We start from the raw sequence: 27,143 nt of genomic DNA, 5'->3' as shown, positions 1-27,143 counted from the left end.
GGCTGCTGACCAATGTTTTTTTATTTTTAAAACACACTGCTCACAAAATTTTCATCTTTCTGTTGCCAGCCAATCCTATTGATAACTCAACTCCTGTCTCAGCTCATCGGTGTGGCACCGATATAAGTCGTTGTACACAGTAGTTTACGAAAATGAATATGACATTATGTTAGTGGAGTTGGGCCATTTGTGTTACTTTGTTTTGTTTTTGTTTGTTTCAAGAGTTAATGGCCCACAACGCCGATGCTAATTAGCACTAGCATCAAACTAGCAGCTAGAAAGGTTATTTGTTGTTTTTAATACACAATCTAAAGTGATGACGTGAAAAGATACATTTGAAGAACTGCCAAGTCACGTCAATTTTTTTTATGCGACAAAATCTTGATCTTTTCTGGAGAAACCTTTGCTCTCAGAGTTTATGTTAGAACTAGTTATGTACACATCCTAAAAACATCCAATGTTATTTCATTTCTGCTTATTCTTATCAGTTAGTTAGTCTATATATGTATGTAGTTTAGTTATTTGTATGTTAGTTTAGTATACATGTACTTAGCTCACTAAAAACCTCAAAGGACAACCGACACCTCCGGACAAGTTGTGTCCATAATTTGTAAAATGGCTTCAAATGACTTCTACTGAGCGTATTTTACAAAGATTCCACCGCATATAGCTATATTTTACGTTTTAAGACTCGCGCTGAATATTCAGGAAGTTGTTGTTTTTGAGTTGGTGACGAGTCCTCACGTCACGGAAGGAACACCCCTGACCGAGAAGGGACACATTGTAGCAGTCCTTTTATCCCGTCAATGCATTTTGCGGGACTTTGTTTGGTCTGAAAACTTCGTGTTGATGGCGAAATTAGAAGGAAAACACATAAATAACGCGATGGTGAATCGTTGTGTGTTGCACCGAGCGTCTATTTGATATTTGCTGACAAAGATTCGAAGGAAAAAAAATCAGCCCGTTTCCACGAAGCTTTGTCGCCATCTTCTGCCTCTTTTGGGTGCTACATTACCCCCGCCCCCCGCTCCCAGATACCTCAAAATGACACTGAATAAATTGTTTAATCTTTCCTCTTCAGATCTATTTGAATCATATTCATAACTGGATGAGTAACAAGAAATCATCTTCTCCAAATCCGAAGCCATTGTTTTGATTCTCGAGCAAGGCAAGACGTCTTGGCGTGACACCACGAACAAGGGGGCGGGACCTTCTGAAACTGGCCACTTCCGGTTTCAAATTGAAGTACTTTTTAGACACTTTAAGTAATTTTTATTGGTGTTTTGCATTTGACTAAAAATATCATACTGCGTGTTTTGTTGTATTTTAGATGATATAAAAGTTTTTCTGATGTCAGTTATGAAACAAAAAAGTGGTGTCGGTTGTCCTTTAAGCTATCTGTTTCAGTCTAATATAATATTCATGATTGTATCTAGCAGATGATAGGTCCTTTTCAATGTGACATGACTCCTGTTGTCTATATCTGCTTGAGACGCACTCTCTCGCTCTCTCTCTCTCTCTCTCTCTCTCTCTCTCTCTCTCTCTCTCTCTCTCTCTCTCTCTCTCTCTCTCTCTCTCTCTCTCTCTCTCTCTCTCTCTCTCTCTCTCTTGACTTTCTTCCCTCTCCCGTAAAGAGCATGCTCTAGCTGCCTCATAAATAAATATTCTTTTTTGTATATCACCTTGCTTCCTGCTGATTGAATATTTCGACCAACACAAATGAAGAACTGAACCAGGAGAAGAAAAAAGATTACACCTGCCAGTTTATCTTTAGCATTTTTCTTTTCCCGCCATCCCGCGCTCTCTCTTTATTCTCTGCATCCTACACACGAAACACAAGTCAACCAAAGTGACTGAAAAGTCTCTGTCTTTTTTTTCTTTTTGTCAACTAAATAATGCACAAGCGTGTGCTGCGAATGTTTCAAAAGCCCCGAGTTAAATCAACCCGAGCAGATGTGAGCGGGACTAGCGGAAAGATGCCAGACAAGAAAGGAAGAGAGAAGAGGAAGGTGTCGCCAACGGGAAACATCTGGGAGTCTTATATAAGCGTGTGTGCGAAAGGGGAGGGGGGCAAAGAGGGTGGGGGAACAGATAAAGTCACATTTTTACGCCAATCGACACGTGCGCTGCATTTGGAAGACAGATTACGACTAATGGAAGACATCATTAAATGATATTGGCGGGTGTTAAAGATGTGTAGCTGCGTGCGGTCATATCGACAGAGAAAATGTGATCTTGGTGACCCTTTTGCCACCCCCCCCCCCCCTTTTAGGAAGATGAGCGAGATGAAAAATCACTGACAATAAAATGTGCAATAAGGAAAAGGAGGAGGAGTCATGAAATAACAGTCCTAAAGTTGTACTATTACAAGATGTCGTATTATGAAATAAACTAATGTGCACAAAATTATGGGAAACATACTAAAAAAACATTTCGGCCTGACATCTTCATCTTTTTTTTATTATTATTTTGATTGATACAGGATGAGTCAGCTAAATGCTACGAGGCTAACACTGCGCTTGTTTTTGAATGTTTACACACGCTAAATCAGCACTTCCTATCTGTCCAACCGCTAATCCGGATTAGCGCTTGTACGCCTGAATCGGTCAAACCTCTCTTCATTTCTATTTGCCGATACGTGTGAGGGATGTTGAATCTCATTTTTCACTGGAACGCTAATCAGTTTTCAGGCAAGCCCCCCCCCCCCCCCCTTTTTTTCTTTAGCGTGTTTCTTCAGCACGTTGTGTTCATTTTTTTTTTTTAATTTATGGCTAATCACAAAGAAGCTATTCAGATTTTTTTTTATTTTATATTATGCTTTTTTATGGTTCTTAATCATATCACATCTTCCCTAATTTGCCGTTGACTGTCTGGTAGGCGGTGACGGGGAAGAGTTTTGGAGACAAGGACTTTCGCAGCGCGCTGGAGAACGGCATCCTGTTATGCGAGTAAGGCAGATGACATCACACGGTTGGGAACATCACACACACATATTCACACACCCTATCTAACCTTGGCTATCTGCCCCCCAAATCCAGACTTCTGAGTGCAATCAGACCAGGCCTGGTCAAAAAGATCAACAGACTGCCACACCAATCGCCGGCCTGGTAAGGAGAAACGTCACAGCTTTCACCCAGGAAGGAGCAAAAAAAAAGTGTAAATCCACTTTTTCTGAAATTAAATAAACCCAAAAATAATCATACAATGAGATGATGAAAAAGCCGTAAATTTACAAAAAAAAAGGCCTACATTTCTGATGTTGCGGAAATAAAATACCAAGATAAAATTTCCTAAAACTACCAGTATGGTCAGAATTTTGTAAAGTCCCAAATATTTACATTTCAAGAAAAATGTCACTTATTGTGGGCAAATAAAATTCAAAATGATTAACTCAAAGATTAATTGAACTCATTCACTGCCATTCCCGAAATTATTTGGGAATTAAAAAGCATGACGTTGAGCGTCATTTCCGAATTTGTTCAGGTTTTGTTTTTTTTCTTGCGGGGTGGGGGGTGCCGATAAAGCGCCCCCCACTCCTTCTGTCCATGTTAGCGCTTTGTTATAGCGCCAGCTTTTGTTAACGCACTATATAAATCAATATGTATGAACTGTATTGTATTTTGTCCAGCCACCACTATTTCAAGCTCAGATAACTCCAGACCCATATAACTTAGGAATTAACTATTTTTGCCTGATAAAGGAAGAGAGTTTCAGGTTTCTTACACTGAATTGAATGTTTATGTTGTCCTAAAACTCAATATTCTGTGCGTCCTGCAATTTGAGTGAAAATGACAAAAACCCTGGCACTGGAGTGGACACATTTTTGCACATTGTCTGCCAGTGAATGAGTTAAAGATTGACTCAAGATTCTGTCTCATTTTTTATGTTTATATGCGTTACATTTTTTTGACATGATGAAGAAAAAAATAATTTCTTTGTCCTCCTCTAGGACAACCTGTCAGTCTTCCTGCGAGGCTGCGAGGAGCTTGGCCTAAAAGGTTCGCAGCTTTTTGATCCGGGAGATCTCCAGGACACCTCCATCCGAGCCAACCTCAAGTCAGTACACACGCAATAAAAAAAATCTATCTATCTATCTATCTATCTATCTATCTATCTATCTATCTATCTATCTATCTATCTATCTATCTATCTATCTATCTATCTATCTATCTATCTAGAGAGAGAGAGAGAGAGAGAGAGAGAGAGAGAGAGAGAGAGAGAGAGAGAGAATGTATGTAATAATCTCCCTCCCAACAGGGACTCCGACTGCAGCCGAAAACTGAAAAACGTGGGTGTTCAAATCGTTCCCCCCCCCCTTCCCATTGGCCGTGACTATTCCATTTGAATTTTCGGCTTTTATTTGTAAGGTTCTGAACACCGTGTTTTGGCTGGGAAAAGCGGCCAGCGGCTGCGCCTCCTATAGCGGACCCACGCTTGACCTCAAGGAATTTGAGGGTCTGCTGGCAAACATGAAGGTGGTGAGTATGTGGGGGGCGGGGGGTAGATTCATGGATTGGGAAGGGGGGTTGCGTGGGTTAATGGTTGGAGAGTAGCCAGAGAAAGCCGTGCGGGGGTTGTTTTTGTTGTTGTCAGGGGTGCAGTGCAGGAAGAAGACATTCTTTTGTTTAGTTCCTCTGTTTTTTCAGGGAGACAAAATGGAGTCCATCCGTGATCTCATTCAATGCAACTTCCATCGACTCAGCGACACTTTATGACAAAAATGTTATTACAATTCAAACTTAAAGGACAACCGACGTCCCTTTTTTGTTTCTTAACTGACACCAGAAACACGTTTTATAGCATCTAAAATACCCAAAACACGCAGTATGATGTTTTAATTCAAATGCCAAACACCAATAAAAATGACTTAAAGTGTCCAAAATCTGCAAAAAATTGAGCTGCCAATTGGGCATTTTCAGAAAGTCCCGCCCCCAGTTCGTGACGTCACGCCAAGACGTCTTGCATTGCTAGTGAATCAAAACAATGGCTTCACATTCGGAGAATATGCTTTCTTGTTACACATCCAGTTATGAATATGATTCAAATAGTTCTGAAGAGGAAATCATACATTTTTGCAATCCTTTAAAGAATTTATTCCGTGCCATTATGAGGCAGCATTGAGGGGAAATGTCTCACCAAAAAAGAGGCACAAAATGGTGACCTCCTGTGGCCCCCTCCGTTTCCACAGGCTGATAAATTCCTTATATGTAGCTTGGACGCCCTCTTCTGGCGGCTTTTGGGTGCAACACGAGGTCGTCAGACCAAACAAGTACAGCAAAATACATTGACGTGATGGAAGGACCGCTACAATGCGTCTTTTTTTCGGTCAGGGGCGTTCCTTTAGTGACATCACGTACGGACTCGTCACCAACTCAAAATCAAGACTTCCTGAATATTCAGCGTGAGTCTGAAAACGTAAAATATAGCTATTTGCGGTGGAATCTTATTAAAATACGCTCAGTAGAAGTCATTTGAAGCCATTTTACAAATTATGGACACAACTTGTCCGGAGACGTCGGTTATCCTTTAATTTGAATACAAATCGAGTTACTTGTATGACCAGTACAGCCAATTAGATGTAGAATTACAAGAATTTTCATTCTCTAAGAATAAAGTTTCTGTTTATCCACTTCCTTGTATTTTGGCCTTTTCCGTTTGCGCAGGACAGCGACGAGGCGGCTGACGGCTCACAGAAGCGCAGCGTTAGAGACAGCGGTTACGATTGCTGGGACTCTGAACGCAGCGAGTCGCTCTCACCGCCCAGACACACTCGAGACAACTCTCTGGACAGGTTAGATGACCAGTCTTGTTCAAAAGTGGAACCACAAATGGAACTTAGCATAGCAAAACAGTACACATTAGTGAGCATCCAAATCTTGCTTTTTTCCCTTTTTTTCTCTGAAGCTTGAGAAGTTTCCTATCTTCACTTCTTTTGATTTAGCTGGCTATCTAGCTAGCTATCTGGTGACCTAGCTATCTAGCTATTTGCTATCTATCTGCTGTCTATTAGCTATCTGGGTCGCTATCTATTAGCTAGCTATCTTTCTATCTATTTGAGTTATTCCGGGTTGAGTGAACGCTGGTGCGTGTGGCTGCCGTTGCTCACCCACAGAAAAAAACATCCTGTGAATGAAAAGTGACCTTGAGAGTTTTGAAAGGCGCTTATAAATGAAATGTATTATTATTACAATTATAATTGCATTCTAATATTTGGGGTGATATTCTGGAGTTTTGACTTTTCACTGTTTTATTAAACAGTGCATATCAAGTGTAATGCACTACGGTTGCTAGCTAACGAGTTCACTCGAAGTATCCGGAATAAAAATGTGTCAGTTAGTTTCTTGGTTGGTTAGTTTTTCATTTACAAACTAAACACAACCATGTAGGCAGCATGGTTATTAATGGAATTCATTTGTTTTGTGAGTCTGAACTAGCTTTGTTGCTAACTAGCTCTTTTGCTAACAAGCTTGTCAAAGTTACAAATGCCTTTTGTTTGATTGACAGCCTGGATTCATTTGGCTCCCGCTCGCAGCACAGTCCTTCTCCTGACGTGCCCAACCGAGGCAACACAGAAGGTCTGTCTCACCCCCAACCCCCACCCAGACATGATTCATAAAATATGACTGACATCTTACCTTCTCAGAACACAAAGGTTAAGTTCCATGAATAGACGCAAGCATGTCGAACAGCGGGGTTTAACATTGTCATGTGGACAACTGTGTATGTTGGGGCGTGGGGGGCACACTAGCTTGTGTCAATCAGCCGTATTTTGCCGTGTTCTATACGACTTTTGCACATTTTTAGATGTGTACGGCATACAAGAAAGTTTGTACAGGAAACACAAAAATTGTTAAATATAATTTTGAGATAGTGTATTTCGATTCCGTTTTTGTCATTAAATATTAACAGTCATGTTAATGAAAAAAATATTGCTCCTCATAAAAACCAAATATGACCACAGACAAAACAAGTCAGTGTGAAAAGTCTTGACAAGAAACAAAAGTTCCGAGAAGACAAGTTCCGGTCAAGTGGAATTTTATTTTGAAATCAGTTAAATGAAACATTTTACCGTGTTTATTTTTCGTAATATCATTCTTTGTTTTTATTTGCTGTGGACAAATTCAATTCATCCACAGCAAAAAAAAGCCAAAAATACTTTAAAACAAAGAACATACTTGATTATTGCTGGAAATATGTTGGAACTTATTAAAGGTATTCATGTTTACATGTGAAATTGTATTCATAAAATTGCGCAATGAAATATTACACATGCGTATGTGATTTTGTCAGTAAGGAAAAATTGAACCGTTACTAAGGTCACTGTGTCTTGCAGGTTGACACGTATGCTAATAGTTAACTGGTTAGCTAATGAGCTCTTCGAGTTTGTCAAAAGTAGTCTCTTAACTAACCATTGGACGTTTTTGTCCCCCATGGTCTTTATGCTAGGAAGAGACGGCGATCTGGAGGCGGATGGTGGCAGGAGACCCGACATGCAGAAGGACGACATGTCAGCGCGCCGCGCGGCGAGTGGCGAGGCCCGGACCCCCGTCGTCTTCAACCAGTTCCTACCCAACCGAAGCAACGCGGGCTTCTACGTGCTAAACGCTAAGCGCAGACCTCTCGCCGAAGACGGAGAGCAGCGCAGGTAATTGCGTTTTTTTTTTTTTTTAAGTAGACCACCCCCTCGCTAATACAGCATCAAAAAGTCCCGGCAAGGGTAAAAAGAGCGTGAGTTGGGCGCGGGATCACCACAGCGAAAAGGAAGTTTGCGAGAGGACCAGGCTACGGAGATTGGAGCAGGCGGGCATCAAAGTGTTGCCTGCGGCCCTTTGTTACGGAAGGTTAGCGCTTGGAGTGTTGTCGACTGAGTTGTGAGCGGTCGCTGAACTCACGGTGCCGTGAAACGATTGGTTGATTAATCTGATTGAGATGATTGCTTGGTGCTGTGATGTTGTTGGCCGGCGACTAACTGACAAATGCTGGCCCATCGGTTGTGGAATGGCGTTCTATCACACAACACATCTAATTGATTATGGATTGATTGTTCGTTTTACACAAGTGTGACACAATCCTTGATTTGTTTGCTAGTTAACCTCACCTTCTCAATTTAACTCATCTCAAGTACTATATTTTCAGAGTGCTTAAAAAACCACCTCATTCACTGCCAGCCGATGTGCAAAAATGTGTCCACTCCAGGGCCAGGGATTTTTGTCATTGTCACTCAAATTCCAGGACCCACAGAATATTGAGTTTTAGGACATCATAAACATTCAATGCAGTGTAAGAAACCTTAGACTCTCTTCTTTCATCAGAAAAAAAAGAGTTAATTCCTAAATTCTCTGGGTCTGGAGTTATCTGAGCTTGAAGTAGGGGTGGCTTTACAAAATACAATACAATACTGTACATCCATATTGGTTGATATAACGCTTTAATAACAGCTGAAGCCGGAACAAAGTGCTAACATGGAAAAAATGGAAATGCTGCCCCCTTGTGGAAGGGAAAAGACGCCATGGCCAGCGCTTTATCGGCACCCAAACAAGAAAAAACAAAACCCGAACACATTGTAGAATGGTGCTCAACGTCATATTCCCGAATAATTCCCGAATCAATTCGTCAATGGCATCAAATGAGTTAATTATTAAACCAGTTGACTATAAAAATGTGGTTGGTTTCTTAGTTTGTTAGTTACTTAGTTATCTGGTAAAGTTAAAATTTGGCTAATGAGTTAATTAGTTAACTCATGACAGTAACATTTAGTAACTTAGTTAATGCGTACAGCTAGCCAACAAGCTAACCACATTGAAATTTTGTCTGCCTTGTCAGTGAGGTAGTTTGCGGGGTAAGTCGCTATTATCATACAGTATTTGGTTAGCTGGCAAACTAATTAATTCTATCCAGCTATCTAGCTAGTTAACTACCCAACAATCTACACTTAGTTTCACTAGCTTGCCTGCAGAAATCAAAGATTGTCATTTTGCTATTAGCTATCTAGCTACATAGCTAGCGAGTTTGTTTGCAAATATTTGATTGCTAACTAGATAGCTGATGGTTTTCAATCAATTGGAGTTAGTCTGTTAGTCAGCTAGTTTCTCCTTTGTTTAGGTTGTTTGTGATTGAAAATGAGGAGCAATATTTTTATAATCTGGGATATTGATGCCGGTTTTTGTGACGGCCGCTCCTTCTGTTTGTGATGAGGGTTTTGTGTGGAGGAAGTCTTCAATGTGGTTTTGGGTCATCTGAATGGACTAATGGACTTGTGGGGCAAAATGAAAGTGCACGTCACTAACGTTTGGTATCACGGAAAGTCACAGTGGACCTCCCGGCATTCCTAAAATGACTGATTGATTGCCATCTCGTCTTCAACACAGTCCTTCCGCCACCCCAAACCCGGAAAGACCAGTTTCTCCCAATATCATCCTTCGCCAAAATAACGACTTTTTGACCTCGCAAAAATCGTCTTGGGACTCATCCTCGGACGGCGAATGCGAGGAGGGGGGCCAGAAGGTACCGGACATTCGCAAAGATGACCTGGCCTCCCGACGGGCTCCTCGAGGCCCCGCAGTACCCAGGGTGCATCAGTTTGTGATGGCGCCATCGCTGCTCGAGTGTAGCAGCAAAGACCAGGAACGCTGGGAAGGCATCAGGCGATCCTCACATAAAACACTCAAGGACATCAGGTTAGATCATTGTTTGCGTCTTGATGTCTAATTGTGTGTACACGCGCACTATTTTTGCGCTCACTCTTCTATCTCGACGATTGGACAGCGAACTTGAGCAAATTCCCGACATCATTACTCGCCAAAAAGACAAAGAAGAGGAGAAGGTGGCGTGTGAGGAAGAGTCCGAGGATGCAGGAAGGGTTAAAGCAACACCCGACAGGCAGATGGACGACCTAGCTCTCAGAAGGTCACAAACGAAACCGCGTCCTCTCCCCCGGGAAGGACCAATAAGCTTGACGTTGACCACCATGAGCCAGGCTGACGTACAGAAGTGGGAGAGGCTCAGGATGAGTGAACCCAGGTGCATCCCCAAACCACACACACTGGAAATCATCAATGTGTGTGCGTGCGTTGGTTGTGTCTTCAAAATGTCCGCCAAAATGAAAGCCATTTGTGTGTTATACAGTGTATATATACAGACAGTATATACAGGTAATAATAAGAAATTTTGAATATTGTGGAAAAAGTTCATTCATTTAAGTAATTCAACTTAAACGGTGAAATAAATACATGATCTAAACTCATAACATGCATTGCAAGAGATGGATAGAGAGAGAGAGAGAGAGAGAGAGAGAGAGAGAGAGAGAGAGAGAGAGAGAGAGAGAGAGAGAGAGAGAGAGAGAGAGAGTATAATGTTGAATCGTTTTCCCTTAATTTTAACATGATGACCGGTACTTATCACGCAAGTGTATTAAGAAGTTAACAAATGTGGTTGACCAAAACCTCAAATGTCCAGTGACATCAGGTCCAAGTCTTACTAGTTTGAAGTTCAAAGTTTTGCACTTTGGTGTTGCCACTATGGTAAATCGGGTAGATGGCTGCTCCACTAAGGATGTTGTAATATAAATCTTTCGATATACGCCCCCTAGTGGCTCGTTGTTTCCCCTCGAAAGGAGCTTTAAATCTCTTTTAGTTCCATCTCACTTGGCTTCTTTTCACCACTTTATTTATTCTCCTCATTATTGTGCACTTCATTGCCGTCTGACAGCTTCTGAAAGGGCAGGGAATGTGCCGTCCTTTGGTGTGTATGTCACTGTTTGTGTCTATGTGGGTGTGCGTGCGAGAGGAAAAAAAGGAGGCGATTGTTGGCTGTGTGCTGAGCCTTTTGTTTTTTGTCCCCCTGGGGCTGATGTCATCAGTTTGCACAGAGAAGGTTTTGTGTGCCTGAATATCACATGGACAAAATGGCTGACATGCTAACAGTTGCTATGCTAACATTGGGCAAGATTGCTCTTTCTTTTGTACTCAAGTTGCTGATGTGGATCAATAACGGCTTTATAGCAAAGTTTGTAGCCTTTTATTTGGATGCTTTTCAAAATTAGAATGGCTAAAATGTTGAGATTCTCATCTGTGCTGTGTTAACATAAAGCTAAAGGACTCAGAGCACAAAAGACGCTAAGGCACATTGATAAGGAGTCGACAACCTATATTTGGATTGGTAGGATTGAAAATGATGTAAATTGCTGTGATGCTAATATTTTCTATGCTAACATATAGCAAGTTTGCAACCTGGCTAGATTAAAATAACCAAGATAGCTCGATTAAGATTTAACATCCTGCCTAGCAGCCTTGTTGACGGTATTTATTGCAATAGAGAATGGCTTAAATGCCAATCGGCCGATGGTTGCTGTGCTTTATTATATATCAAAATAACACTGAATGAAAAAAAGCTCTATGGTGGCTTGATTATTGTTTCACATCCAGCTGTCTATCTAACTACAACTGAATGGCTGAAATGCTAACAGCTGCTACGCTAACATGCAGTATAGCAAGAGTATGAAAAGTACTGAAGGAGCTTTTTCTTTAAAATAAGTTCCAATTATAAATTTGCCACTGTTACAAATCAGAATGGCTAAAATGCTAACACTTGCTATGCTATCACATAGCAAGGTAGCAACCTCCGTCTGATTCTTCTGGAGTTACTCATTTCTCATCCGTTCTGTGTCTGTAGCGAGCCAGACCCCGTCCCCGTTTGTCAGGCTTGTCGGGAGAAAACAGACGCCAGATGCGGACGGGGTCGCGGCAAGTCGGTGAGATTCGGGGGCGTGACCGAGATGGGGAGGCCAATAGACGCGTCAGAGTCGGGGTTGCTAGGACGACTCCTCTCCCGAGCGACGGTCGCCATGCCGACCATTGGCCTTGGCTCTGTGCTCTCGGGGCGGGAAGGCAGGTACAAACATGGCCGCCTGCACTGGTTTTGACTGTGGCCCATGATAGTCTCATTCGAGTGCGATTCAGCTTGTCGGGGATGCAACGATCTGCTTTGTTTCTGCTTTTAATCTGTGTGTCTTATTGTTACATTCCGCAAATATAATGTTAATAAAGACAATAATGCACTAGTTTCTAAATAAAAATAAAACTATAAAATCAATCTGAGTACAAAAGGTGCTAAGGCAGAGCAATCATTTGACATTGTGACTGACACTGGGCAGGATATGAGAATGGCTAAAATGCTAATATGTTAACATTTAATGTGCTAACAAATAGCAAGATAGCAACCATGCTGGTAAATACACATTTTACAGTGTGCAATTTCAAAATAATAAAAAAAAAATCAAAAGTTTGCTAAACTGCAAACATGCTAACAGTTGATTGCCTCATGTCGTCACGAGAGAACCAAAATCAAATGGTTAGCATATCCACTGATACGTGCAGAGGTGGAAGGTTCACTTCCGAGTTTGCATGTTTTTCCCGTGCCTGCGTGAGTTTTCTCCAAAAACTGTTATAGAAGGTTAATGCCCTGTCACCGAGTACTATTTAAATCTAGAATAGCAAATAGTGTACTGCTAAATAATGTAATAGTACTTTTATATAATAATAATAGCGTACTGAAAACATTTTGGATGATGCTAACCAAAGTACAAAACAAAAGCACCAAGACAATTCTAGTACCATTTTTCTTCTGGCTCTCTCTTCTGATATAATTCGAATAAGAATCACTAAAATGCGAACAGTTGTGATTCTAACACGTCACTAGACAGTAATCTAACAAACAAAAACAACAACCCCAAAACGGATAATATTACTATTATCATTATTATTGTTATTATTCTTATTATAAATATCTTAACAGCTAACATGCTAACGGTTGTGATGCTAATATCCCGACATAGCAACTCGAGCACTGTGTCTGTTATCGTTAGCATAAGCAGTTTTGGCTATATGGCGTTGGCATTAACCAGTTTTAGAACTTTATGTAACACCCATCACAGCCTCACAGATGAAGCACAACCCAGTCAAGATTCGTTGACACCTGGCTCTCCGAAGACTCCTTGCACTCCGGTCGATCTGGACGCTCGTCTTGCTCAGTATGAAAGCAATATGAAGGAGAGGGAAGAGGAGCAGGAGCAAGAAGAGGAGAGGATCCTAAATATTCAGAAAGATGATATGATGGCAAGGCGAACAGGAGTTTTCAATCACCGAAGTGCAACTTCGGGATCTCACAACCGCTTCCTGCCTTTGCCTGCCTCAAAATACAAAGTCCAGGTGTCTGGTCTTGGCACCACGGAAGTGGACAGGAACATGAACATCAGGTGGGAATGTTTAGATGGTTCGTGTGAAATTCAAACAGATTGTTGGATGGATATTTTTTGTTGTTGTTATCACAGAGCGGAAGAGGGGAATGTTCCCGTTGAAAGTGACCCAAGCTCTCATATTGAGAGAAAACATGATGATGATGTCAAGGGGCTTCTATCAAACCCGGAGAAGGACGATATGATGGCTCGCAGGGCCGGATGGCTCCAAAAACCTAATCCGGCCATTAGGCAGTTTCTCCCGGTACCGGGTGCACTTAAAAACAACACCGTCCAAAATGATGGGAGCAAGCAGGCACCCGGGTGTGTGGGAAAGGTGACGGGCCAAAGGTACCTGTCGCGGTTTGCTGTTGGTGAAATTATTGGATGGATGCGGCCTAGCAAATGTGGTGTTCACCGAGTGCCGTGGTTTGGCGTGTTTGTGTGAGGCGTGATCGCGGCGGGATGGGTCGACTCACTCGGATTTGATACATTTGTCTTGATCGCTGGTTAGCCATCTGGAAATCTCGCCCAGGAAGGAGGAAGTGGGTGTGCAGGAAGAGAAGACGGCAGATGTGACAAGTGGGGAGGCGGAGTTAGGAAAGGCCAGTAAAATGGATGATCCGCAGAGAAAGAAAACTTCCCTGGTAGGGGGAGATGATCTGCCGGCAATGATGTGAGACGCCCTGCCATTTTTTTCTCGCATGTGGTTTTCTGTCCCGTTCATTTGATCGGGATTTGGAATTGCGGCTTGTTCCCACCCAAACGTTCCCATGCCATCTTGCTCATTTCATTTTGTCCTTTCAGGATGAGTCAACGAGTTACTTTTGTATCCGGCGACGCCGAGTAAGTTTGACGATGTTGGATGACCGCATGCTAATAAAAAGTCTTTCATACAGTTGAACCTCTTTGGTGTTACAGTGATACATTGGCTAACAAACTTAATTGGTACCCAAACAGAGTGTGTAAGGCGAAAAGTGGATATCCAAAAAATTCATTTCCCATAGGAAACCATTAAAATGAGAATAATCCGTTCCCAGGTCCCCATAAAAGATAATGTTCTACTTTCTAATTTTCTAAGCCTTAAAACTACATAAAATATACCTTATTTTATGTATAATAAATGTGCTATGGTATTATAATTAAAGAAATAAACTGTACTGTATGATAAAGTCATTTTATTTACCTTTGTGATGGTCGTTGATGGCTTGATGGAATGGAGTGGCTGGTTTCATCAGCATTAAACACTTGATGAGGAACGTAACCTTCTTCTTTCACCATCTTATAGGTGCTTTCTCTGTGATAATTGTATCTAGTTCCTCATCAATTGTGTTCTGTTTAGCTCGGTTGATAACTTTTTGCGTCAAGTGTACAGATGGCTTGTGCGGGTTGTTTGTGGAGCCTGATTGATGGGATATTTTAACCTTGCAGTCTACACTTTGCCTTTGAACTATCAAAGTTGAAACTCTCAGTCTGCCTGTCTCTTTAATGTTTAAACCACCCCCTGCGTTCTTGACCAATCACATGGCTTTAATCGAAGACTGGGGGCGGGGAATACAGCCGGCTGCCATTTTGTTGTTAGAAGAACGGGCTCGTTCGCGAACGACACATCACTCATAGTGGCAGCTGCGTGTACGAAAAAAGTTTGTATGCCAAGGTAAAATTTTCATAAATGTAACGTTCGTAAACCGAAAAGTTCGTAAGCCAAGGGGTTCGTAACTACTCCTGTCGCCATCATGCAAGGTGGAAGAACTGGACAATGGTTATGTGACATGATAGCTATCTAGCCCGAGAGTGGTTGTGATCATCCTCACTCCCCCAAAACTGAGATGGATTTAAAAAATATATATGTTGCATTTTTCTTGCTGGAACACAATTTTTTTACAACATATGCTTGAATTCCCCCCCCCCCCCCCACCCCACCCCAAAAAATACATAAACTTCAGAGGTTCCACTGTATGTATTCTGGTTCTTAAACCTTAGCATGCTTCAAGCTGTTTTTTTTTTCACTTTGCTAACTATATTTTTTTTCTTTTTCCTGTCATCTTTTTCTTTTCATATTTATTTCAAGTTTATGCGATTTCATCATTTCATTTGCTCCGCGATTCATTTATTGCATGCGTTGTCCGCCAGACGTGTTGTGGTGTCGCTCTCCCATATTTCTTACAAATATGTACTTTGCCGTTCAGGAGCGTTAGCATGAGCGACATGGTGGACCAGGACCAGGTGGGACATATGCCCCAGCTCAGCCAATCACGTTACGAGCGCATGCACGAACAGTACTACCAAGATGACAACGACCAGTGGCAGAGTGTAAGAAATTCAACATGCAAACATTGTCGAAATGACATCAAGGTCGGATCTTGCATCAATTTGTTTGCGTTTGCATTCAAGATACATTTTTGAATTCAAATGCTAACATTTGTCGAAAATATTTGCCGCCACAAATAAAAATGCGCCCTTGAACTGTTTTTTTGCTTTCAATATTTTTTTCCAAGTAAGGATGATAAAAATTATTTTTAGAACATGTGACACATTTGACATCTTTTTATTTTTGCTCTACATTTTTTCCAGAATAAAAAAAAAATGGGGGAGAGTTATCTGCTAAGTGCTTGGGTTGTATTTTGCTTTACCTATATTGTTTACCTATTATACCTATTCTGTCTGTCTGTCTCTCGTCTGTCTGTCTAGCTAGCATTTATTTCTATTTGTTTATTTTGCCTAATACATATAGGATACGGTAAAATCTGTTTTTAAAACTCAGCCGTTATTTGATTTCCTTTTTTTGGTGTAGTTTTCCCTCACAAAAATTACACTGGAAACTGGAAAACAATATCATCCAAATATGAAATATTGATCAATGTTATATTTGGACAATGCAATGATGAAACAGGACTTGGCCCGTTGGAAGAACCGCCGCCGCTGCGCCTCACAGGAGCTGATCAAGAAAGAAGAGGAGAGGAAAAGGATGGAGAGGATGAATGGGGATGGAGGTGACAAGAGGAAGAGCATCAAAACCTACAAGGAGATTGTGGAGGAAAAGTAAGCATCACCTGGGAGGGGAAATTGAAAAAAAAAAAAGTTCAGGGCCTCCACAGTGCTTACTGCTGCGGTGCCCTCTTGGATCAAAGTAAAGCAATCAGTACAAACTGAGGATACGCAACTCGATATAATCAGAATTGTGCAGTAATTGACTCCGCAGTTTCCGATTTGCTGCTGTTAGGCCTTCAAACTCTTCTTAAAGTCTGCAAGTCAGATAATAACTTCCCAAAAGAAAATTTAGACACGTGAGGTTGTGGCTGTGCAATAACATACTCCACAGGATCCAGTTTACTGCTTTTGCTCTCCTCTTAGAAAAAACTGAAGTCACTACTTGACTCAGATTTCAACATTTCTATGAGAAAGACTGCCACAAAAGAAAGAAAAGAATACTAAGATTATTTACATTTCGTAGTAGTAGAGTGATGGTGTAATATATGTAACTAAACACATGCGTGCACACACATGACCAATTTCAACTACTAAATAGTGTACATGTTGTCTTTTGCAGCTTTAAACTGTTATGATTGTTTTTAACCGCCGCGATAAATATCCCCTCAAAAAATACTCTATGGACTATATAGCCTCTCGAAAATATCCATCCCGGTATTCCCAGGGAGCGGCGAGAGGCAGAGTTGTGCGACGCGTACCGCGGCGCGGCCACACCTGAGGAGGCGGCCATGGTTCTACAACGCTACGCTCTTCGTTTCACCATCAGCGACGCCACGCTGGATTTCTTAAAGCTGCCACGCTCCAACGCAAACCCAGACCCGGCCCAAAACCAGGCCCAGCACATACACAAAACGGTTTGTGAAGACTCCGAGCCACAATCAACGCAGCAGAAGACGTCTGATGACTTACACAGGGCACTGGAAAAGTAGGTCGACGGGTTTTATTTGTTATGCAGCTTACCGAGTGTGCATGCTCAGATAGATGGAAATTTACGAGTGTCTGACCTCACAATTCTCACCTGTCACCATCTCCAGAGATCTGCCGACCTCACAAATGACACCTCCTCCAGCGCAAGAAACCCACAAACCTCCGGCCCGAACATCCCCGAGCGAACCAGGACCGGCGACCAAAACGGATGCAGATGGGCAACCTAAACCTCCCAAACCGAAACCTCCTCCGTCTCACGCCGCAAAGTCCGCGATGAAACTTCCTTCGCCGCCGCCACCTGCGCCCACGTCCACTTCCAGGCTTGTCCCCCTGCTGGCAGCAAAGCCCTATCGTCAGCCGTGCAGCGCACATGGAGTGAAGGTAAGGAAATGAAATGCTAAATATATGACCTTGATATTATTAGTCTTGTTATGATTGTAAATGATATCCTGGGAAAGTTCCATTGCTCTAAAATAAGACAAAATCACCTTCCCCCCGTTTTTTGTTACTTTATGTATTTATTGATGTAATTAATGTATTTATTTACTTTATATATTTATTTGTTGATTTGTTTATTCACGTACTTGTTTTTTTTTAATCAAAACCTAACCCTGTCAGGGACAGCAGTCACTTGAGTGGGAAGCTTATCATCTCATCAGGTTGCAGACTGCATGAAATCAAACAAAATGGAAAATGTAACTTCACAATGTCCATGACTCTAAATATTTTTTTAAACGTGACTGCTGACCCTGAAAGGGTTCTAATCGAGTTTTAATATAAAAATAAATGAATAATTAAGTACATTAATAAACAAATAAACAAACAAATAAATACATACAGTAATTACATCAGAATCAGAATCATCTTTATTGCCAAGTATGTAGAACACACAAGGAATTTGTTTCCAGTCGAACACGCTGCACTAGTATCATCAGCAAAAAAATTGCAAAGAGGCACTATACAATTCCATTTGGGCTACTGTTCAAAGAGTTAATGGCTTGGGGGAAGAAGAAGATAAATAAATACATAGAGCAAATGTAAAAAAAAACATCATATACAGTATCCATAAAACTCGAGTCGGCAATGGCGCCACATAATCAGAGAACAGACAGCAAGACCGGCATAGTAAAAAAAAGAAAATAAATGTAATTAAATATATATATATATACTGTATATTTATACTGTATAAACACTTCAATAAATAAAGGAGTTAGTAAATAATAAATACAATGAATTAATAACTAAATACATATCAAAAAATAATTTCTGACATGACAGAAAAGTTTCACTTTTTTTCTAATAATTGTCTATAAATGTATCTCATTTTTCCATAAATAAAACTATTATCATTATCAGCATCATGATATAAAAAATGAAACAAAATCACCAAAGTGCCATCTGTTGTATTTACACATTCACCGCCCCTCCTTGACCATAATCAAAAATGACACCCTGCCATTGGATTTCGTGTGTGTGCTCTGTGTCACATGCAGATGGACGGCCTTGTGCGCATGAATGGTGACACGGACACTTCGTCGCTGCATTCGGCGAAAGGGAAAAGCATCCCGGTCACACTGGCGGAGGAGGAGGTGGAGGCGCCCCCACTGACGCCTGAGATGAAGGACAGGTCGCCTCCTCCTCCTCCCCAGGTGACGACGTCCTCCTCGTCTTCGTCATCCTTCTCGCCTTCATCCTCCACCACCATCAGCTCACTGTTCAGCGGGAGGAACTGCATCACCAAGACCACCATTGTCACCGAGCTCATGCAGACGCTTGTGGAGCCACACGAGGTGGACATGGACGGCCACGGCCAGGTTCCAGTAATCAATCAGGTAACGGTGTCCCGTCTATATACTTTCATTTTGTCTGTCCATTTAAAACGCATAAAAAACAGTGACAAATGCGGAATGACCAACCCCTGGTCTACTTTGCCGCCGTGCATCAGATTTGAGTCGGTCACAAAAATCCAACCCATCATGTTCACGTCTGTTTGTCCATGCACAGCCCAACTGAGATGTTTTTGCTTATTTTTATTTTTTTTTTACAGTACGTATATTGATTCCATTATTTTTCAGACTAAAATTAATTTGTGTGTGGAAAACTAACACACTAATAAATAAACAAGTGTATAAATAAATAAATGGGTGGTTGGATAGATAGGTAAATAAATACATAGATCGATGGATGGAAAAAAGAAATTAATTACTGTATAAATGAATAAATAAATGCATAAATAAATACATAAACAAGTGTATAAATTAAGTGAATAAATAAATAAATAAAGGGATGGATGAATAAAGAAAAAAGAAAGAAAGAAAGAAAGAAAGAAAGATGGATGAATAAATGGATGGATAAATAAATAAATACATATATAAATAAATAAATAAATGGATGGATGAATGAATGAACAAAGAAATGAATAAATAAATGGATAAATGAATGGATAAATAAGTAAATACATAAATAAATACATTACAAGTAAAGAAATGAATAAACGAATAAATAAATAAATGGATAAATACATAAACAAATACATTAACAAGTAAATAAATAAATGGATAAATACATAAATAAATACATTAACAAGTAAAGAAATGAATAAATAAATGAATAAATAAATCAATACAAAAATGAATGAATAAATAAATAAAATAAATGAATGAATGAATAAATGTTCTTTTGGGTCCAGTAGTGCCGACAAACAGAAAATTATGAAATAACAGCAGAACATTTGACTGTTATTCAATATTACATATTTTGTCCTTTTGTGTTTATGGGAACTTTACACCATAGAAAAAATGGCCAAAATTGGCAGATGGTGTTGTAATGTAAAAAAAAAAAAACACCCCAAATAAATAAATACAATCTGAACATATTTGCTCAATGCTAATATTGCCCAATTAAAATCATATTCTGATTAATTTATTGGGCCTTTATGAGTCTATCTGGAATAATAATAATAATAATGACGACATCCCTCACATCACATCAATATTTGACTTTCAGATGAATGAAACTACGACCGCCGAGAAACCAGCAGAGGCAAAACAGTCTGACTTGTCATGGACGTCATCGACGTCAATCACCAGCATCCAAGACTTTTGTCCCAGTGTCGCCGGTACGACGCCACCTTGTGAAACCACTATGACAAATTTTATGCGTATTTCCCCATTCCGAGCGTTAACTTCGCCTTCCATTTTGACCTCGAAAATGACGTCACAGCGTGCCAATGTCACATGACCAAATCTGAGGCACCATGATGTCATTTTCCATCGACAGCGAGTGGGAGTAAAAAGACACAATGGCCGCCTCTTTCGGGATAGATAAAAATGGTTACGTTTTTATCCTGTCGTAATACTCCACAATTCCACATTTAGACTCGTGGTGGCGTGTTTTATTTTTATTTTGGCATTCATTTTGTACCCAGATTGAATGTTTTTTTTTATTTTATTTTTTTTTTTACCACAGGTGGCCAAGACGAGAGTAGTGTGAGCGTGAGTATACTCGTCAACTTTGACATTTGCTTCTCCTTCATCCCTCAACTGGACCTTGTGTTTACCCCTCGTCTCCACTTGTCTTCTGACCTTTCCTCTTTTTCTGTCCCTTTGCTGTCTCGACTTGTGTGTGTATGTTTGTGTCTCTGTGTGTGTGATTGTGGGCTGGGGGTAGATTGAGACCCCCATGTTGAACTTGGCTAAACGTGTTAATCACTGGGTTTGGGACCCCAATGAAGAGCGTAAACGTGTGGAAAGGTGGCAACAGGAACAGGAGCGCCTCCTACAGGTGTGTGTGTGTGTGTGTGTGTGTGTGTGTGTGTGTGTGTGTGTGTGTGTGTGTGTGTGTGTGTGATGTTGCCTTGTTTTACCAACGGTAGATTGTTTACCGCTACATCGTGGTGACACTCATGGGGGCATTTTATGGGGAACACCCATCCATTATCTGTAGCACTTTTTCAGGTTTTATTTATGTAATTTTTCTTAATGGTTGGAATTAACCAATACAATCCATGCATAAATGTGACTTTTTAACTCATTCACTGCCATTCACAAATTCATTCAAGAATTGAAAATATGACATAGCGCCATTCCCGAATTTGTTTGGGATTTGCTTTTTTTTGTTTGGGTGCTGATAAAACGCTGGCCATAGCCTCTGGCAATGTTTTTTTTTTCTTTTTCACAGGGGGGCAGCATTTCCCTTTATTCCATGTTAGCGCTTTGTTCCAGCTTCAGCTGTTGTTCAAGCATTATATAAACCCAATTTGTATATATGTATTGTATTGTATTTTGTACAGACGCCCTCATTTCAAGCTCATATCACTCCAGACCCATATCATTTAGGAATTAACTCTTTTTATCTCATGGAAAAAGAGAGTCTACAGTTTCTAACGCTGTACTAAATGTTTTTGTAGTCCTAAAATTCAATATTCTGTGTGTCCTGGAATTCCAGTCACAATGACAAAAACCCTGGCACTGGAGTGGACACATTTTTGGATTGGATTGGATTTGCCTTTATTAGTCTCTCAGTGGAGAAATTTACATTTCACAGCAGCAAAGTTATGAGTTTTTGCACATGGTCCGGCAGTGAATGAGTCAAAGGACAACCGACATCTTTTTTTTGTTTCCTAACTGACATCAGAAAAACGTTTTATAGCATCTAAAATACTCAAAACACGCAGCCTGATATTTTTAGTCAAATGAAAAACACCAATAAAAATGACTTAGTGTCCCAAAACTACTTCAAAATGACCTCAGAAAGTCTTGCCTTGCTCGGGAATCAAAACAATGCCTTCAGATTCGGAGAAGATGCTTTCTTGTTAGTCATCCATTTATGAATATGATTCAAATAGTTCTGAAGTGGAAAGCATACATGTTTGCAATCGATTAAAGAAGTCCTTCCGTGTCATTTTGAGGCGTCTGGACTGCAATGTAGCGTTCCAGAAAATGCACAAGATGGCGCCCAAGCTCCGTTGGAAATGGGCTGATTTGTCTGCTGGGAATTTGTGTCAACTAGTATCAAATAGTAGTCTTAGTGCAACACACAAGGATTCACCATCGCGGTATTTATGTGTTTTCCTTCTAATTTCGCCATCAACACGGATCAACATGAAGTTTTCAGACCAAACAAAGTACCCAAAATGCATTGTGTGTCGCTTTCTCAGTCAGTGACGATACTGACCGTGACGTCACTGTAGGTATCGTCACCAACTCAAAAACAAGACTTCCGGAATATTCAGCGCGAGTCTTTAAACGTAAAATATAGCTATATGCGGTGAAATCTTTGTAAAATACGCTCAGTAGAAGTCATTTGAAGTGATTTCACAAATTATGGACACAACTTGTCCGGAGGCGTCGGTTGTTCTTTAAGTTCACTGACTTTGTATTGCATTCTCGGGTGGCGACTCATACATTGTCCCCCTTGAAGGAGGAGTACCACAAGGAGCAGGAGAAGCTAAAGAAGGAGTGGGAAAAGGCTCAACTGGAGGCACAGGAACAGGAACGCAAGCACAACGAAGAGGTACGCCCGGATGGAGAACATCGCCCGCCTACTTGAGGCTCCACCTACTTAGTTTGCTGAATTGTCTATGTGGTAGAACACCTTTTATCCTCTCTGTATCCTCTTACTATTTTGCCTTCGTTGACTCATTCAGGAAAGGAAGATCTTGGAGGAGACTGTAGCACCTCTCAGGCCCTGCGTGACGACTGGAGACCAAAAAAACGTTGGCCAACAGCAGCAAAATAGCCACAAGGATCATCGAGGGAGCGAAGAGCAGCATGCGTCCAAGGTGCACTTTTTACAAGGTGAGGCTAGTGGGGGGCCAAAATGGGACTCAGTTGGGACCCTTCGGTTTCATGGTCGTAATTTTTGCATGTGCTTTTATTCATGTATTTATTTTCAGACACTGTCTGCGATAGCGAGCAGGCCAAGAAGTCCGAATTGTGGAAGACGGCCTCTCTGGATCGAAACTGTCAGCCAAACCCATCACCTGGTGTCAAAAGGTGTCTTTAAAATGTTTGGAAATATTTACGGCAATCATTGAAACTGAGAAAAATGAAGTTGGCCCCAAAAAATGGAGTTAGCCCAGCATAGCTGAGCGCTGCAGTGAGCTAATTCCATGTTGGAGTTACACCAGTGTAGCTAAGCGCTGCAGTGAGCTAACTCCATTTTGTTTTGTTCTTTTGTAGAGAAAAGCCTATTTTTTTCTGACGCATACCGGTGGAAATTACCGCCTAATTGATGAAAAGGTTTCCACTAGTATTATCCCTGCGATGTTGATAAAGTGTTTTTTGAGATTTTGTTTAGTCTCCCCAATGTAATTACTATTGCTCATTTATCAACATCGCAGAGATAATACTATTGGGCCTCAATCGGCAGTACATGTGCACCTAAAAGCTAGCAACCACTCATTTGACGACAATGAGGTTAAAATCTTAGCGAAAGAAAATAGACATTTCATCTGTGCTGTATGTCATGCATATTAGACAATAAAGCTGACGACTTCTTTCACTAAATTGCCATGGTGGGGTGAGGTTCAATTTGGATCGTTTGTACAACAGACCTCTTATGCTGTTATGTCAATCATCCATATTTGTGTCGGGACAAAAAGGTGTGATTCCCACGATGGCATCGCCGGAACGCAGCAGCCTCCGCCGTCCTCGCCCTTGCCGCCGTCGCCAAGCAGGTCAGAAAATAAACGCTTGTACAAAACATGACACAGTACAGTGGCCCAAAATAATAAACCGGCAAATTGGCGTTTTCCTGTTTATTTAAAGTCATTGTAAGTGCCTTGCACGCTGAGTCCGAGAGGACAGTCATTTCATCTGTGCTGTATGTCATGCATATTAGCATATTTGACAATAATGCTGACTTTGATAAACAAGTGCATATTGCAGGTGCGTTAGCGGGAAGAAGCAATGTTCCGGTTGCTCTCAGCCACTGGGAAAAGGAGCGGCCATGATCATCGAAACACTCGGACTCTTCTTCCACATGCAGTGTTTCAAGGTTTGAATATTTTTTTAATGCTTTAAACCAGTATACAAAAAACGATTTAACCAGAATGATGTTTTCACGACATTTACTGTTTTTGTATGAAAATCTGAATTCAGTGTGGCCTGTGTGAGGGGGAGCTGGGCGACACCGCCACCGGGACAGACGTTAGGATCCGTAATGGACTGCTGAGCTGTCACCACTGCTTCTTGGCGTCAAGAGGTGCGACCATCAACCAAAATTGTAGCTACATACCTCCGCCACTAGGTGGCAGCATCATTTGGCTGCCATTGCCATATTGAGTTGGATTGGATGAGCCTTTATTAGTCTCGCAGTGGAGAAATTTACATTTCACAGCAGCAAAGTGATGAAAGAAAGTGGAAAGGAAGGGAAGAAGTAGAAAAACAATATAGAGCTGCTGGAAAGGCAGCCATCTTGAATTCAAAACAACAAAATAACAAAAATAATGTGACACAGCACAAAAGACAGACAGTCTTCAATCTTTAGCACTTTCTGAACCCTCTTTGTTGCATGAAGCAGTTCTAGATGAAATAGGAGAGGATCAAAGCCTCCTTTTCACCAGTGGATCATGGACACCATGGTGAAAAATGCACGTCTGCTACAAGCTAAAATGTTGAAAGCAAACACCAAGCTGCAGCATCCATTAAAGAAAAGAGATTATCTCCCGTCCAACGTAAATCCGCTTCAATTCCAAGCCGCGACAGTTCCGCATCGGCGCTCTGCGCTGACGTTCCTTTCTTCTCATGGCGGGCTCCCCTCAAGCCATGCATCCATCCAGCCACAAAAAAGCACAATGGCCCCTGAGCTGTCCACCGATGATGGCACCGACATTCGTTCGAATCAAAAACTGTTCTGGCATATTCGTGCTGCCGAAAAGGTGCAACCGCTCAGGACAGTCTCCTCCTTGATGAATGTCATATCCAAAAATGCTGAAAAACAATCCACATGCTGATGGCTGCCTACTCAGGCGCCATCTTGGACTTTTTATGTTATGTTAGACATTTTGAATTCAACACATTTTCTTTGAAACGAGTTAATAGAATCGATGAGAAGGTTTCTTCAGTCGTCATCTTTGATGTACTTCTTTGAAGGTGTCGGATGCTTCTTATCCAAGAGGCTTCGTCAGCGAACCAAAATCTTTTGCTGGTAGTTTTGGCCCTATATATCCCTACTGTTCAGACCTGGCAGTCCCAGACTTTGCTATGATTGGTCCCTGCTCTCAGGTTGGGGGGAGCAGAGGACTACTCCCTGCGGCTACGCTGATTACTTCTATTGTCCTGAATGATTACTTCTATTGTCCTGCCTGAGTATGAGGTCTACGACTGGCCTTGATCTGGTATCACCTCATCAGCATAACTAAGCCTATGTTGCCTAAGAAGTCGGTTGTAGGAACGATCCAAATTGAACCTCACCCCACCATTACGGTTATGGGAAGGATTTTGCTGTTTTATGAAAATAGCGTCTTACTCCCCTTTCAAACCATCTATTTTCTTTTGCTAAGATTTTAACCTCAATGTCGTCAAATGAGTGGTTGCTAGCTTTTAGGTGCATATGTACTGCCAATTGAGGCCCACGAGTATTATCCCTGCGATGTTGATAAAGTCTTTTTTTGACCAAAAATTCTGAAGATACTAAAAGGAGAGGAGTAGCAGTACCTTACATTGCAGGGGTTTCTGAAAAACTACAAGTCCTTTGGCAACGCAAAATTCCTACTTATTTCAAACCGGTAAACACTTTAAGGCAAAAATTAGTCATCAAGGTGTGCCCGCAATTTAATTTGATTATCTATTGATTTTGCAGGCCGAGGACAGCCAACAACCCTATGATGATCTGAAACCCCTCCACCCCCTTGACAACCCACCGTCATATGACTTTCCTCAAAAAGCGACAAGGACGCCCCCACATGATCGAACTGCACATCCACAGTGTGTTTGTCAGCATGACCAGCATCTTTACGACAAAACAGGCACAATAGGGCAACTGGAATAATAATACAGTGAACCCCAGTTTAACACAACCGCAATATGCCACACAATCGAGAGACCATCAAAGTTTGTATCTCTTACACCTGATTTGGTGTGATTAAAGTGGAACGATCAAGTGTAGCTGCAATTTAATTAGCTGCTACAGTACATGAAGGCTTTCTGTCTTGTGGCCAGGGTGAGCAGTTCAGAAGCCGCGTTCAAGTGTTGCAATGTAACAAAAAAAATATGTATTAGGATTTGATTATTTTTTGAAACTATTATGGTTTTTATCAGGAGTGGTGTGACTGAGTGCCATTTTGCCTCATTAAAATGTTCTTAAATCCTTTTTTTGGGGGCTGGAATGGACTATGTTCTGTAAAAATCATGACACAGCTATATAGGAGGGTTCACTGTACTAAAACTGGAATCAAGATTCAGGAGACACTACAAGACTATAATACAACTTTTTTTAATGTAGGTAGCGTGATCGTTTGAATGCTTTACTCTCTCCTCTGTTTTTTTCCCCGCTTTTGCATGAACATTGGTTATTGCAAGTATGAGTTTTGACATGCAGTTTAAGTTTGTTGTACATCTTTGTCCACTTGCATGTTGGCTTGGAACTCTTTTTGCCCTTAAACCCTTATCAACCAGTGCCTTAATTCAGAGTGTGTGTACTATTACCGTAAACATGGACCTGGAAATGTATGTGTGTGTTGTGACATGAAGTGAAATTCCATACCAGCAAGTAAAACGAGTGGATCATCCTCATGCACATCCCCGTTCACTGTTATAGTGATCAAACCAATGACACATACGTAATACCTGCTGCTTCTCTATCTCATTTTCTGTCGTTATTTCATAACATCCTGACATTCAGGCTTCAACGCAGGTTTTGCCGCTGCTTCTCGTTTCTTCTGGTCGAAGAAAGTTCTGCTCGCCGTCTTTTACAGCCACTGTATGTTTGTCAATAAAACTGCCTAAGGTAGCTGGTATTGTTTGATTATTTATTTATTTATTTATTTATT

General features: G+C 41.1%; 1 protein-coding gene across 6 annotated transcripts in view; it reads left to right on the top strand.

The window, feature by feature from the left end:
• LOC148892520 (uncharacterized) overlaps positions 1–27,099 on the top strand; it is a 32,562-nt gene extending 5,463 nt beyond the window's left edge. The window contains exons 2-32 of one of the 6 annotated variants that reach the window (XM_089006176.1): positions 2,878–2,948; positions 3,039–3,107; positions 3,950–4,056; positions 4,258–4,288; positions 4,368–4,478; positions 5,664–5,791; positions 6,505–6,575; positions 7,447–7,645; positions 7,707–7,841; positions 9,369–9,677; positions 9,766–10,020; positions 11,671–11,889; positions 12,932–13,252; positions 13,328–13,582; positions 13,746–13,907; positions 14,039–14,077; positions 15,421–15,544; positions 16,125–16,273; positions 16,887–17,147; positions 17,257–17,530; positions 18,643–18,981; positions 20,156–20,267; positions 20,618–20,643; positions 20,819–20,932; positions 22,571–22,663; positions 22,797–22,947; positions 23,046–23,145; positions 23,754–23,828; positions 24,040–24,148; positions 24,253–24,355; positions 25,955–27,099. In XM_089006176.1, the coding sequence (XP_088862302.1) occupies positions 2,878–2,948; positions 3,039–3,107; positions 3,950–4,056; positions 4,258–4,288; positions 4,368–4,478; positions 5,664–5,791; positions 6,505–6,575; positions 7,447–7,645; positions 7,707–7,841; positions 9,369–9,677; positions 9,766–10,020; positions 11,671–11,889; positions 12,932–13,252; positions 13,328–13,582; positions 13,746–13,907; positions 14,039–14,077; positions 15,421–15,544; positions 16,125–16,273; positions 16,887–17,147; positions 17,257–17,530; positions 18,643–18,981; positions 20,156–20,267; positions 20,618–20,643; positions 20,819–20,932; positions 22,571–22,663; positions 22,797–22,947; positions 23,046–23,145; positions 23,754–23,828; positions 24,040–24,148; positions 24,253–24,355; positions 25,955–25,980 (4,538 nt within the window). In that variant the 3' untranslated portion in view covers positions 25,981–27,099. Of the gene's footprint in view, positions 1–2,877; positions 2,949–3,038; positions 3,108–3,949; positions 4,057–4,257; positions 4,289–4,367; positions 4,479–5,663; positions 5,792–6,504; positions 6,576–7,446; positions 7,646–7,706; positions 7,842–9,368; positions 9,678–9,765; positions 10,021–11,670; positions 11,890–12,931; positions 13,253–13,327; positions 13,583–13,745; positions 13,908–14,038; positions 14,078–15,420; positions 15,545–16,124; positions 16,274–16,886; positions 17,148–17,256; positions 17,531–18,642; positions 18,982–20,155; positions 20,268–20,617; positions 20,644–20,818; positions 20,933–22,570; positions 22,664–22,796; positions 22,948–23,045; positions 23,146–23,753; positions 23,829–24,039; positions 24,149–24,252; positions 24,356–25,954 lie in introns of those variants that run through there. The other 5 variants (XM_089006175.1, XM_089006174.1, XM_089006179.1 and 2 more) reach the window with 5 other exon arrangements.
• The last annotated feature ends 44 nt before the right edge of the window (positions 27,100–27,143 follow it).

Source organism: Hippocampus bargibanti, linkage group LG10, assembly GCF_051943395.1.
Source record: "Hippocampus bargibanti isolate YZ-2025 linkage group LG10, ASM5194339v1, whole genome shotgun sequence".
NCBI lineage: Eukaryota > Metazoa > Chordata > Actinopteri > Syngnathiformes > Syngnathidae > Hippocampus > Hippocampus bargibanti.
Note: the sequence above shows the minus strand (reverse complement) of the source record. Positions and strands in the feature narration are given on the sequence as shown.